General features: G+C 37.2%; 1 protein-coding gene across 4 annotated transcripts in view; it reads right to left on the reverse strand.

Annotated features, from left to right (window-relative positions):
• Window positions 1–1879: 1879 nt before the first annotated feature.
• Window positions 1880–15733, reverse strand: part of RAB3IP (RAB3A interacting protein) — a 34141-nt gene continuing 20287 nt past the window's right edge. For 3 of the 4 annotated variants that reach the window (XM_057429388.1, XM_057429389.1, XM_057429387.1), the window contains 5 exons: window positions 11291–11419; window positions 8916–9028; window positions 5348–5447; window positions 5172–5241; window positions 1880–2245 (listed from right to left, as the gene is read on the reverse strand). In XM_057429388.1, the coding sequence (XP_057285371.1) occupies window positions 2163–2245; window positions 5172–5241; window positions 5348–5447; window positions 8916–9028; window positions 11291–11419 (495 nt within the window). In that variant the 3' untranslated portion in view covers window positions 1880–2162. The remainder of the gene's footprint in view (window positions 2246–5171; window positions 5242–5347; window positions 5448–8915; window positions 9029–11290; window positions 11420–15733) is intronic. The other variant, XM_057429390.1, reaches the window with a different exon arrangement.

Raw genomic sequence — 15733 nt, forward strand, 5'->3', positions numbered from 1 at the left:
AAGACATAATACCAACAAATACATTTGTTTTTTAAGTCTGCAAAACCAGGCATTACTGAAAGAATAAACCACACTTTCACAGTTTAAGGTAGGTTTCTACAACAGGAAGTAGCACCCAGTGATAGGAAATTGATAGAAGTATTTCAGGAGTACTGAAGTAGCCCAGGCTGGACATACTCCTTTATTAGTAAAATACTTCAGTTCAGTTGTTTGCAAAATGTTTTCAGGCACATACACATACAAGCAACACAAGGATGGTATTAAATCTCACCGCTCATTCTGTGTACTTCTGTCAAACAGAGAACACACCAGTAAGACAGTGATGAGTAGTGTTGGTTTTGTTCAGCATCAAACAAAAAAAATCTGCATCAAGATGCTTCTTGTTAGAAGAACCAGCTACATAAACTTGCCTTTATTTCTCCTGTTTGTCAGGTTACCTGCCAATACTTTAATCTTACCTGTAATTGATAAATGTCATGATCAAGACCTTGTTTTTTTTTCCCAAAAGGGCTTTTACACAGCATAACTAGCCCATGCCCACAACCACCTTTTTTGTAATAGGGTCAACTGTTTGCTTTCAGCTTAGAAAATGCCGAGGGAAAATGGACCCCTTGAACATCAGGCGCCAAAGTAGCACTTCAGCAGAAAAAGCATCTTCCTTAAGAAGATATGATCGCTTTTTTATTCTCTTCATAGCAAAGTGTGTGTGTTTGTGAAGCAACTGGTAACATACTATGGAAATCATCATCAACATGTTAAAGAAATCACATAATTGATCTTTTCCAGTGTCAAGAACAGCTGTGGGATTTGACATATAAACCACTGGCAACTGAATAGCCAAATAAAGCAGGAGGGATAAAAAAAAACAAACCAAAACAAAAAGTAATTTAAAGGAATGAAAAAACTCCAATGAAAGAAAGTTAGAGGTGACGAGACAGTTTTCAGAAGTCAGAGCAGGACAAGACAGATATCTAAACAAAGAATGAGCAAGGTAATTTTATTGTTTCTTAATGTTTGAAAAGCACACTACTTCAGAAAGAAGATACCCAATTTATTGTGCTGTTGAGTCTTCACTATGTCTGTTTCTTTTTTTTACGCTGTTTTAAAATTGAAATTCACAGGAGGTGATCCTGCCTCTCTGCTCTGCTCTCATGAGAGCCCACTTAGTCAACAGTTCTGGTGCCCTCAGCATAAGGACATGGAGCTGTTGGAGCAAGTCCAGAGGGCCACAGGGATAAGGGAGCTCAAGCACCTCCCATATAAAGACAAAAAATTGGGTCTGTTCAGCCTGGATGGTAACCTCATAGCAGCCTTTCAATATCTGATATCCAATACAAGGATATCAGAGAGACTCTTCATCAGGGACTGTAGTGATAGAAGGGGTAATGGGTTTAAACTTAAATGGGGGAAGCTTAGGTTAGGTTAGGCTAGATACAAGTAAGAAGTTCTTTACTGTGAGGGTGGTGAGGCACTGGAACAGGTTGCCCAAAGAAGTTGTGAATGCTCCATCCCTGGCAGTGTTCAAGGCCAGGTTGGACAGAGCCTTGGGTGACATGGTCTAGTGTGAGATGTCCCTGCCCATGGGAGGGGGGGGTTGGAACTAGATGATCTTAAGGTCCTCTCCATCCCTAACCATTCTATGATTCTATGAAAAATACAGGAAAACAGCACTTCAAAGAATTCCAGATTCTCCTAATTGTCTGTTAACTGTACTGACATACAAGCATAGAGAGACATACATGTATTTAAACATTACAGTAAACAAAATGTCAGGTATTTATTCCTTCTTCACAAAATCATCTCAGTTTCACACTTTGGAATGACATATGAGGGAGGTTCCCATCATTCTGCATCACAAAGAACAGAAGACATACACTGCTTCAGACTAACACTTTAATCAGAAGTTCTGTTTTTAAATGTAAATTACAATCACTAATACACCTGCAAGTGCTTACCACATTTGTTCAACTAAGTATTATATGTATGCATATACAGCATAAGTCAGTTTAAAACAATCAAAGTACTTCTTAGTGCCATCTGCAAAAGGATAAAGATCTTGGACCCACTTTGTGGAAATAAATATCAAGTGACAAAAAGAAAGATTCAGCAATTTTAGTTATATATATTCAATGAAGTTCATGCATGCGCAAGAGTAAAAAGATTTAGAGCTCTTCCTTGTAATAGCCAAGTTTTGCTAGTGACATCTCTCTTCTCAGCTGCATAACTTCCCAGAACATCTGATCCACTAAAAAAAGACAGAAATATCATTAAATATACTGAATTCATGTTTCATCTCAACTGACACATACAGCTGCCTTACTGTACATTAGTTTAGGGGAACTTCAGAAGCAGCAAACATCTAGTAAAAGCAGAACCAATACATGAGGGCTCTTTGTGCTTCATTCTGACAAAACTGGCTGAAGTGTTCACTTTAAAAATTCTAAATGATAGTCCTCCAAGGAATTCCCCAAAATTTAGATTATTTCTTTTCAAACTGGGGAACAAAAATACATCAGTACTTTTTGTCAGCTGCAATTCACTGCAGTTTCTTACTTTAATTGCCCTGCCCCTGCTCATTTTCTGCAAAACTAAAAGACTACAGGAAGAAAAAGGTAGAACTCCTTGGAGAATAACTGTTTCATCACAAAATCTGTAATTTTATTATAATCTTTCCATTTGTAATCTTTCTTCCTCCCTCTTTTTTCTACCAGTAATCTGCCAGCAACAATAAACTGGGGAACAAACAGACTTTTTTTTAATTTCATCTGTATTTTGCTAAACTTGATGAGCCTGGTACATACTGTAAGCTTCTAGACACCTCAGGAACACCAATCAATACTGTTGAGTATAGAATTATTGAAGACAAAAATAATTCCACACCATCAAGACCATGATGTAGAATGACTAAAGATTATTAACATGAGCAACACGTATACAAGGTCTTCGTTATTGTATTTCAAAATATGGATAGAAATACAAGTAATGCATTATGCTGACAACTATCCCGAGTACCTACATTCTTGTAAAAGTATTGCTGAAATACTTATATCAAGCTACAACTGCCAATTCTATTTTTAATGGTAAAGGTGACAACTGAGCTGAAACACCAAACTCAGGGTTTTTCCCAGAAGTTCTGAAGAATAAATAATTATGATAATGCTGAAAATATTTCATTATTTAATGGAAAAATATTAGTTTTCTTTATCTCAATAGCAAAGTAAATTTTTAGTTGAAACTACAAAGGTCCTTTTGGTCAAAGTAAAAGCCTTTTTAACTATAAACTGAATTAAAGCTTAAATAACATTTTCAAGATCTTCTGCAATGCTAGTAATGGAGAAAAAGTTACCACCATCTGAAGGTTTTATTAGACATAATTTAGTGTATGAGACAGGTGAATTCCTGGTGGATTCCACAAATACTATTCCCTTTGACAAGGAAAGTTAGCAGCATTATTTTGTGCAAAGAACAGTCTATCTATCACCTCAGGAGTACTTCACATTAGAAACGGAAACAAAAGATCTGGGTGTAGTTAAAATAGTGAGCTCTTGAAATCAAGAAACATCAGAAGAGATGACTACAGATGAGGTAAACCAAAGGGGAGCTAATTCTAGGAAAATTCTGGATGAAGCAAATCAGCACAGACTCGACGGCTAAAGAATGAAAAGCCCAGACACGCATAATCATTAAAGTGTTGTTTTACTCGGCTTTCAAAAATGAAACTGAACTAAAAAAAAAGAAAAAAAATGTTAAATCCATTTTTAAAGTAACTATTGGCACAGGGCTAATGGCACTTTTTCCCCTATCTGTGTTTAGCAAATTCGGGAGTCTTAAGAGGTATGGTCTGTTTCAAAAAAAAAAACAAAAAACAAAAAACAAACAAAACTGGACTGAAGGCTTTTGGGCAATATTCTTTCCCATGGACAGGAAATACAATTACATCAGTTATGTACAGTTTAAACAATGAAATCAACATAATTTTCTTTTACAGGAATAAACAGGTAAAATGTGAATACAGACCAGTAACTACCTAAAGAGGCCTACAAGAAATCCAGAGGGACTTTTTACAAAGGTGCATAGTGATAGGACAAGGGGAATAGTTTTAAACTGAAAGTGGGGAGATTTGGATTAGACATTAGGAAGAAACTCTTTACAGCGAGTGGTAACCTGGAACAGGTTGCCATGAGAAGCTGTAGCTGCCCCATCCCTGGCAGTGTTCAAGGCCAGGTTGTACGAGGCTTCAAGCAATCTGGTCTAATGGAAAGTGCCCCTGCCCATGGCAGGGGGCTGGAACTAGCTGATCTTTAAAAGTCCCTTCCAAACCAAACCACTCCGTGATTCTGTGATACGGACATATGAAACTGAATAGCACAGCTAAGCAAGTTTCTGAATTACTGTGCAGGCAGAGTTTAAATAGGCAGTTGTTGGATATGCTACTGACAGAAACAACGCAACCTGGTAACAATGGTGGGGGTAAAAGAAACACAGCCTGAAGCAATGGCAGTAAAAATACCACATTTCCCTTTTGGGGTGGAGGATAATCAAGCTTTACATTTATAACCAGAGCCCTAATCAAGAGAGCTTGCCATGCCACAGCAATGACCAAGACCTCATTTCTCAGCTGCACTGAGACAACAGTTACTGCACGGTTTTCTGTTCATTTTTTACAATTGAGCCCAAAATATTGTCATCCTTGCCAGTCCTCCCTCATACTCTGACACAAACAGCTGTCCAAATTCTCAATGCACGAAAAAACGATGCACCAAGCAGGAAGAAAAAAAGGCACAGACAAAACCAAAATGAAGTTTTTTTCAATTTAAAATATGTCCACATTCTGTGAGAGAAACTTGATTTTTGAATGCTGTGTGGCAAAATTGTAACTGCTCTCATTATTGAATTTTTTGTAGTATTTTCTACTGAATGTCATTAGATGGACTAAAAGTCACTACTTTTGATTTTGTTGTTGTTAAAAAAGTAACTTTATTGGAGTTTATTACCAAATTCTCAAAATTACAGCAGACTACTACAGATAGCTTTCCTGAAATGTCAGGTCACTAGTATTGTGCACAGGACAGCAAGTTTTAAGCACATACACTACGTAAATTTCTATTTATATATGCACATGCACTACGTAAATTTCTATTTATATATGCCAAATACAACTTCATACTCACCATCTTGCTGCTTCAACAGCCCTTGCTGGATGTATCGAATGTATGTGAAGAAGTTACACACAGAAGTGATCTGAACCCATATAAAATAATGATGGTTAATACAATTTTCTATAATAGTATGGAAAAAATAACTAAATAACTGCTACTGAAAATGAAATCGCAGTAGATCTACTTACCCTGTAACGACAGAAAGGAGAAATGTAGTAATAACTGCTTGAATCTCCTAATTTGATTCGATGCTTACATGACTTACTTTGTCCACTGAGAGCACATTTTCTACAAAATACAAAGGTTGCATTATTTAATAAACCAATCTGACATCAATGTCTAAGCATCTGCATGTGTTTAAGGAGTTAATGTAATTGTTTCATATTGGAGCGGGTCCTCAAGTCTCTGCCTTCATTTTACAAGCTGCAATTATTACATTATATTGTCAATTATTTTAGCTCCACAAGCAGTGATTTTGTTTCAACAAAGGTGCACCATGATGCATTCTGATTTTGAGAACTTTCTTCGGCTCTGGTCATATACTTCACTAATTCAGGTTGGCTTGGAATACTGGGATTTCTTTCATTAACTCTTCATATATGAAACAAACACTGTTTACATTACCAGTTGATGCCAACATTTACACAGTCTTTTAAAAACATCTGCTTGGTGTTGCAGTTCATCATAAAATATCAGCCTTACAGAATAGCAGCCAATTCCCTGAAGCCTCCAGCCTGCCACAGATGTGTTCTAAGACCATCCCCACTTTTATGCCCAAATTGAACTCATATTTTATATTTAGAATATAAAATCATTTGGGACAAAGGAAAACAGGCTGCCTGGCAATAATTCTTTTCACTGCCGTTACAAAAGTGATGGTAAAAAAAACAAATTTACTTCTGCTGGTGTATTGCAAGTATGTCATATTCAGGAACAAGGAAAGGTAAGCCTTCACCATGAATTCTTCTCAAAAAAAGAAACAAAACAAACAAAAAACACAGGAAAAAGCAAAGAAAATTTCCTCTAACATTTTTACAAAAGATTTGAATCTCCTGAAGAAACTGCTATTAAGACAATCTTAATAAATACAAATAAACCAGGAATTTTATTTACTTGGAATATCTATCTTGCAGCATCTCAGATGAACAGGGTTGTCATGGCATCCACTGTTCCACTGATTTTAAAAGCTGCTGGCTCTTCTCCCTTCCATTTCTACCTCATGAAATTAGGAAGCCTAAGAACAAGCAGCCTTTCAAAAGTGAAACAAAAATTACTAAGCTTCTGTGGTTCTAAACAGTGGCTCAGAAGCCCTTTTAAATAGCCAGCAGCTGGTCCACACAACCACATGAGACAGGAGAAAATTGAAGAGTCTATATGACTTTCCATAGCAATTTATGAGGACTGACAGCAGTCCATTGATCCAAAAAATCCTATAGTAGCTGAAGCAAGCTGATCACAGTTTCAGTCAAGCTTTTGTGAGAAGACAGACAGACTTTCAATGCGAGGAAAATAAAGCCTTTTTTTTCCTTCTGGCTACAGAATTACCTTCTATATGTTATCTTCCATCACACCGGGTTAAATGCTGGCATGTCAGCTACTACTAATGACTCTGTTCTGCGCTGTACGGCACACATGCAGCTTAGAGCTTTGTTCCCCATGGGGACAATTATTTGAATCCTGTGGGGAAACCCAGCTGTCTTTTGTTAAGGCAGCACTTACTACACACCATCACAGGCACCATTCAGTAACTTCTATATATAAAAAACCTTTCTTCATTATTATCACAGTTCTCCATCCTCGGCTATTTTGCCGTGGGTTATTACCTGCTGTTTTACGCATCTGTTCCCCCATCTCCCAGGCTTTACTGTACAGTAAAATAAATTCCTTTAAAAACATTACTCTAGTTTTTGTTATTATTTGAAGTTTGTGTATATTATGTTACCTATTTCAGTAAGTGTTTTCAAAATAGTGCTTTGCAGTGTATAAAAATAAAGAATGATAAACTGCCTCTCTGATTCAGAGAAAACTGGAATGCCTGTTTTCCCTTCAGTGCCAGTAATCATCTATAAGGCAAAGCACATTTGTTGTCAAATTATACTTAAATATTGTATATTCCTTACCTATTACTTATCTATAAGCAACACCACAAGTTTTTGTTGCTACATAACAATGGGAAAAGGCAGAAACGAGTACACCTGGCTTTCAATACACCTAAAGTAACTAAGCTACAATTTGTGTATTGTCATCTCAAAATGTTAATCTATACCTAGCCAACTATTTAAGTATTACATAAGTTCTAATTAAAAAATTATCTGACACTGGAGAAAGCAGATTTAAAATCTCATGAGACTTCTGAATGATGCAATTGAATCTCCTGGTTTTGAGTAAGTATTTCATCATGTCAAGATGTAGGGAAGCTGCTTGAACCACAATGATTTAAAATCAATTTGCCAATTGCTCATTAATGACACATGACTTGTTTCAGTAGCTTCTGGCTGTCCAGATTCTTTACTACATTCATGGAACACAGCTCAGAGTGATATATCTTGGACTTGAAATCACCGCCCCTTGTGTAGCCCCATTGTTGGTGGCGGGATCTTACAATGAGGAGTTGTTACAGCTCAAAGAGCACATTTTCAGGTGACAAGAGTAAGCTCAATATATGAATGCCTGAATTTTGCAAGCTAGAAAGGATCAAAGATTAAGTCATAACACACAATTTTGTTTTTATACAGATTCATTAATGAAAGAATAAAAAATTCTGAAATCTGATTAAATGTATTTTATCTTCCACCCAGAACCAGAGGAAAAAGAAACAGGAACTAAAAGCCAACAGCAAAGAGGAAAGAAAAAAAAAATCTTAAAGAGACAGATGAAAACATTTTGATGTAAGTTTTCCATCAGAAAACTGAGCTCTGTCAAAACACATATTACAGAAAGAACTGTCAACTCGTCTAAAAGATCTCAATCAGAAAAATCAAGGCTTTCTCAAGATTTGGAAGGCTCCAGGTTAACACTGACCTTGCTTGCTTAACCTGACACATCCCTTCCTTCTCCTCCACACCCACCAAAGCCCTAGTGCCTTGGGCATGGCCCTTCCACCTCACTCACTTTAATGTCTGTATCAGCACCTGACAACAAATCTTGCTTCACATTATTCCAGGAACATTCCAAAACTTCTAAAATTACCTTCCTGTCATTCAAGCATACCTCCTGCTTTAGGTTCAAACTCAGGTTCACTCCCACCTTCATTACATTCCTCCTACTCAAATTCAGAGGATTTACTTTCTTTATCGCCTCTCAAATCCTATAGCTACCTTTGTCCATGTGCTACGTAGGTCCCAAATTTCTTATGCCACAAACACTGCAGATGTCCAGTATGCAGCCTATGCTACTTTGATACCTATTTCTTTCATAACTTTTTCCAGGTAATAACCCCTAGTTCAAATACATCTGTTTTAAGTATCAGGATGGTCTTCTCCAAGGAAGCAAATGTTACTTTTGTGGTCAATGCTTAAAGTTAAATAAACAGCTCTCCCCAAAAGGGGATTTGTCTTAAAGGTTTGTTCTACATTAGTCTTTTTTAAAGTTTAATGTATTAATTGCTTACTTTCCTCATAAAATTTTATAACAGCAATAATGAAGTCTTAGATGTTTAGGAAATAAAGTTTAAGTTACACAAACTGGACTGAGGTGATCAGTAGGTAGCAGCTTTCTCAAATGAGTCAAGATTCACGCTCTGTTAGCTTAACATACTTTGGTCCGCCACATTCAACTGCAGAAGCTTTCACAAATCGAACAGGTTGCAAGCCAACAGGTTCAATGCTCAGAGTGTTGTTTTCAACAGCTTCCAGAACAGCTGAAGCCAACTGCAAGAGAAATTTAGAAAGCAGTTAAAAACAGCTCTGTGTTATCCATTGCCTCAAAGCAGTGACATATTTCTTCTTCTGTAAAGTAAGGAACACTGAAAAAACTCAACTCAAACACAAATTCAATTACAAATGAGATTCTGCTTTCATCATAAAAAAGAGGACCCATTTCCAGACCTCTGAAATGCTGCCCTCCAAATAACCCTGCCCTCCCTGAGGCAAGATAACTGGCTTTACATCCAGAAATCTAGTCAAGCATGTTTAAAATGCTGTCTTTTCAGTTATCCCTCATAAGACCAATAGCACATACATTTGTACATGTGACACTCTTATCAGGACTGGACATGGCATAAACTTTATTTTTAAGAACTGCTCTGATTTTATTGTGTTCTATGGAAACACAAAATGATGCAACATGCCTCCTTATCTTGCAAAAGCACAAGTAAACATGCTTTTCAGCAACAGACAGCTTTAGAAATATGTTCAAACAAGTAAAACAGAACAATATACAGAAAAGACAACATCATATATATAAAAGCCAGTTGCAACTTTCAAACCCTAGCCTAGTTTAAAAATCATCTTCATCAAAGTACCACTTTATTCAGGCTTTTTATGTTAATTCTTTATAGATACACAATCACAAGACACTAGAAATACACTCATTTTGCTTGTTTGAACTAAACACTTGCCCAGGACTACTGTTTAAGTATGGACAAGTAATAGCTATTACCTGATTTAAAAGAAGGTGTAAGTTGTGTTATTAGTGAAATAGTTCTGTGCCAAGGTTCCTTCCTACTGAGTAAAGATATTTTTCTATTATACTTGGAATATTTTGAAAACCGAATGTTACATTATAGTAATTCATATGAAATATTCTTTCTCTGCCATCTCCCAAAAACAAAACACCACTCACATACACAAGAGTCTACTGAGAATTAATGTAACACTGCAGCCATTCAGAGAACTGCATTTCCAACTATTCAGAAACAATACTTGTGCAGTTTATTGTTTGGTTTAACTACACATTAGTTTATCAATATTCAAATAAAACAAAAGTTGGTTACTATGTGCAATATCTAGAAATAATAACTGATTTAACTGACCAAAGTGCTGGAAGCTTCATTTTTTCCTTGTAAGAAAATACAAATCCACAGTAATTTTATCATCACTGAAGAAGGAAAAAACAAAATGAAGTTGCTGGGAAAGACAACAGGATGGCCTACTTACATATACTGCAGCAGCAATTTAATTCCCATAGTAACCAAGTAAACTTTTTAGTGAGAGGTTCACAAGATACTGTATACCAACCATAATGAACCGGTCTACAATTAACTAAGAGATCATGAATGCTTATGGCCAGCAAGTAACAACAGATGAAAAGCATAAGAAAAGAACATTAACACCACATGAAAACAACAGATAAGCATTATGAAGAAAATACAGCTTTTCCCATGTGAGGTGTGGGCTTTAAAACCGGTTCTTATTTTAATAAAGATCTAAGAACATGATCCTTTTGCCTTAGAAACTGATATCACAGCTACAGCCTGTAAATGCTGCTTAAGAACAAAAACTAAGAAAAGCAGTTGGAGCTGGAAATGGTCCCAAATTATTACCAGGATAGCTAAAACACCTGTCCTTCCTCTTTATGGGAGACTGTATAGGAATAACACGAGCTAAAAAAAAAACCAAACACAAAAAACAAATGCCAAACCCAAACCTCATTTTTTGTTTCATCTAAAACCACATTCCTTAACCGTCCCCTGTAGAACCATATAAAATTCCAAAGTCTAATTCTTGTAACTCAAGCCTCCCTTCAAGAAAACAAAGCAAAAGCCAAGAAAAGACTGTGCTTGCAGCTTGCTCTGATTGATACGAGAGAAAACTGGGTCCACAAAATTCAATATATTGGTCTCTACTGCCCCCTATATAAACAAGAAACAGTGACAGGATACTATTTCTACAAAACAGTATCTTCAAATATCAGGAAAAATACCACCATCCATTTCTACAAACATCTGATTCTGCTGGAAAGGAGCAACATGTGAAAGAGTAGACCTAAAAAGGCAATATCTGCAATAGCATCTGTGAAGCAAAAAAAGGATCAGTACAATACTCCAGACTAAACTTCACTGTAATCTGTCACACTCTAGTGAAACAAAAATGGTTAAACTTCAGATGAAAACATTTTTAATAGCCTATTGGCTTCATGAAACATATTTAAGGGAAAAGCATCGGTGACCACATTTAGACTGTTTCCATTACCTCACTTTTTGAGAAGGTTAAACATGGAAAAATATCTTCCCGATAAATTTTGTCCAAGAAAGGACATGTTCTGTCCATAGTAGGCTCATCCTTCCAAGATCTGAATTCATTGTACAAAGACAGGTCAGCCTAGAATACACACAAAAATTCATGTTAGTACTGCAATTATCACACTACTACAATATTTGCAAATAGCCACAGGGAAATAATAAGCATTAGAACTAAATGCTTTCCATTGCACTGTAAAGGGATACTATCATGCCCTAGCTACGAACACTTTCTTAAATCCACCTTCCTAAGACTGTAAATATAAGCAAATCAAAACATACAATTTTCAAGACACAGAGGTAATCCATTCACTGCTCACCACTAAACCAGGGACAAGCTCATTACCTCTTCCCCATTCAGTAAGCTTCCAGGGTAGCTTTGAAAAACATAATTGATGGTTCAACAGAAAAAAAGAAAATTATTCTTCACTACAGTATTTTAGTCCCATCTCCATTTCTGTGAATTACAGAAAAGCATAGGAATCTTAAGAAAACAACTGCAATCCTAGAAGTTTTATCCATTCACCCTTCACCTGAATATAACACACCGCTATCTGAATGCCTTCAGAAAGTAGATACTTAACACACTAAATATACTAACACAGGAAAACAGGAAGTCAATATACAAATCAATTAAAACTATTAAAACTTCATTTTTCATCTTTATGCCCAAACTCTCTCTATGCCATGCTACAGCAGGACAGCAAGAATATTCAGCGGGCATGATTTATGAGCCTGCTCCCCCATAGCTCCTCTAGTCAATAGAGAAATACTCAACCCATTAAATCATGCTATAAGCAAGCAAGCATGCTCTGTGTTAGGAAGAAATGGGTTTATCTGCATTGAAAACACCTTGGGTATTTATCTCCATGTTGAGACTGATTTAGCAGTGGGAATGCACCTATTCAGTCTGAGGCTCAGAGAACAGCACTAGGTCCCTATGAAAATCCACGTCTGCATTAACGGAACAGCTTGTCACATGGGCTGGCCACCCACTAACTGCAGCACAGTGAGGTATTCCCAGTGTACATCATCTGGTTTAGGGTTACCTGAGAAGGGAGGATCCTGTTCACAGCCACCAACACTGCTCCAAGACACGAGCCAAGCAGAGTGGGGATGAGTGCTTACTTACAATACTTACTCCTAATCCAATGAAAAAGACTAATGCCAGTCCCCAATGGGATATACAACACCATCCTCAGATTGGTTTTAACATTCTGCTGACACAGACTTCAGCACCTTTCCCCTCCAACTGGTTGTTAAATCCCTTTCTTGTACTATAGCAGACCTATACTCCTAAAACCCAAACCTAAAGCTATAGGGAGCAATGTATGCTGCAGGCCCAAAGATAAGTCAGGATCTGATTTAAAAATTTTGTAATATTAAAAACAAATAACGTAGGTGACATAATGAAAGAGGAAAAAACATACAGTAAAAAATAAAATCTTTTTTTAACCCTATTAAAAAGATCATTACAGTTCTTTGCACCAAACTCTTTCAGTCTTTTGCTCTTTCCCCATGCATTACCTCTCCTCTGAGCTCCCAGCTTGTCATTCTTTTACATATACATTTGGGGGAGTTCATTTGTCATTTTTGTGGGTTTTTTCCTTCGAAAAGAACCTATAAAAATTAAGACTGGCAAATTTGCTTTCCATTAGAGCTACTTGCCTTACGCTCAAGTACAATCAGGAACAACCATCTTAATTAAGATAGTCCATAAATGCTCTGGTTGCTAAGCCACCAACCTCATTCTACAAATGAAATTCAATAGGTGTAACTTGCTCCCTAAAGGAACATTTCCCATACCTTAAATCCCATCTCGGGTCCAGCTTTAAAATAAATACAGTCAAGAGGTATCAGCAGGAAAAATAAGAAGGCATTTTGATTTGTACTATAGTATTCTAAAAATTAATGTGCATTTCTTATTAACGTGGCTATGCTCAGTGGATATAGGCTGATGCTCTTCCTTTCCAAACTACACTGGATGCCACATGTCTCCTCACTGCCTTTACTTGCTCTTTCATTAGATCAAAGTTTTGATTACCTGCAATTGATTAGACAGCCAATGGAAATAATAATTTTAGTGAAATGTTTAATGCTTTAATTTTTTTTTTAGATACAACATCAGAAAAATGCTTCAACTCTTTGAACAACACTGATGCATCTATCAGCATTTACACTGAGTGGATGCTACCTGCCTGCCTAAGATCCAGGCAGCTATTCAGCTTGCCTAAATCCTGATAGTATCTGAATTAATTAGACATGTATACTTATCCTAGAGGCTACTCCCACTTGCTAGGAAGCCTTCCTCTGGGATGCTGGCATGTTTCTGGCTCCACTGCAGTTTAGGGTAGACAGCCAGCCACTGCCTACATTCCACAAAGAAACCTGACAGCTGACACGTATTTACATGCAGCTCCATCCAACATGTTGAAACGCAAAGCTCGGAGTGGTAGATTCTCCATAAGCATCCAAAGTTATATTCCCCCTACTACCAGGCCATTACATACCCCTGAGCAAGGGTACTCTTAGTTCCTCTTTTGAAGAAAAACATGCAAAGGGTAACCTAACTCAGTGGCAAGAACATTTAGCAAGAAGAAGGCAGAACTAGGGTTTCAGACCCAGCTCCCAGAAATGCAAAAACATTTACCTTAGGCCAACAATAAACAAAAGCAGTAAACAAAACCACAAACCACTGGATAATGGTAGCAGTAGAGAAGGCATATCTTTCTGCTTAGAACGATGTCCTAATCACCGTGCAGTCTTGTTTTTTCACCCCATGTTGGACTCCTATCAAACACTGCTCAGAGGACAGACAGACAGAATCACACCACAGTGAGTGGAAAATCCATGTGTTTCTTACTAATTCCCTAGGCTGTCACTGGAAGAAGGTCACCTGTTTTGAGCATCCTCGATCAAACTTTAAGTGTCTCCTTATGCAACTAACAAAAAGGAGACTGAACTAAAGAAAAATGTCAGGCAGACTGGACCTTCTGCAGCACAGCCTTCACATTCACCACTTTCTCTCCACAAGAAAATGAAGCAAAACAGATTTCCCCCCCTCTCTCACTCCTGCCCAACAATAAAAAATTTCACTGAGTCACAACCTCAGTGTGATGTTTGCAAAGTAACTGGATTCCATTCCATCTCTCTTCTTTTCTGAAGTGCAACAAGGATTCAATTTTAATAAGGAAAACCTCCTGGATACCACCGAAAGTGGGCAGGCAGGATGTAAAGCTTCTCTTTTTTTTGGAAGCCCAAGTATGAAACAAACTGGAAAATGCCTTTATCTTCTAGATTTGTAGTAAAAAGATGTACAGCATAAATGATGAGTCGCAAACTGAAGTATAAAAATGGCCACTGTGAATCACATTAAAGACCCAGTTACCCTGTTACCCCTCTGACAATGGCCTGCTATCACAGCACTGGCTGCACAGCAACACGAGGGGAAAGACAGTGATGTGTCTTCATTTCACAGCCTCCCAACTTGTAGCCATTTGTAGTTAAAGAAGCTTCCTAAGCCAAATGCCATACCTACCTTCTACATAACTTGACAAGTTTTTTCTTTTGTCACTTTGCATGGCTACATTTTGAACACATTTATATTTTTAGTCATGCTACCTAGTGACAATGAGTTGTAAAGTTTTATTCATTATGTACTGACTGAAAATGATTTTCCTTCTAGCTTCCAGAGTTTTTTTATTACAGGAAAACATTCATATTTGTTTGCCATTAATCTTCCCTGTGTCACCTGTGATTGCACAGATTTTTCTTCTACCTCAGGCCTCTCTCTCTACACAGAAGGTTTGACCATCTATGTCACACTTCCTCATATTTTCATTATGTCTTTTCTGAGACGAAGACATCAAAGCTACTGACATAGACACACATATTTACTATACATTTATACAGGAGTATGCTTTTTCTATCTATTCCTTTCCTAACAACTCCTAAAGCTCTGTGGGTCTTTAACCATTACCGAGTTTTGGGGTTTAAAGAGTGTTCACAAGGACACTACTTTTAATTCCCACCCCCCCTGCACAATACAGCTATTTCTAAGTCCACAACTGCTGTGTGGAGAGTTGAGGGGGTTTTCCCAGATGTCTAATTTCTCATTTAGCATTTGAATTTCATCTTGCTATTATATTAATCACTCAGTACCATAAGAGCCTACTGAACTCTTTGGTCACTTTTTGCTAATACCATTCCAAGGACTTGAGCACTAACCTGTCACCTCATTATTTCCCCATTTTCAGTTACAGTAGATTAAAAAAAAGTCACAGACCACTCTGCAACTCCAGTGGTAACTCTCCTGTTTCCTAACAAACCCTTGACTCTCATCTTTTCCCAGGCCTCTTTCACCCATTATCGATCTATAAAATTACTCTTCCTCTTT

This window comes from Pezoporus wallicus, unplaced genomic scaffold (genome assembly GCF_028554395.1).
Source record: "Pezoporus wallicus isolate ANWC-B61680 ecotype Strahan unplaced genomic scaffold, APGP_CSIRO_Pwel_v1 contig_5069, whole genome shotgun sequence".
NCBI lineage: Eukaryota > Metazoa > Chordata > Aves > Psittaciformes > Psittacidae > Pezoporus > Pezoporus wallicus.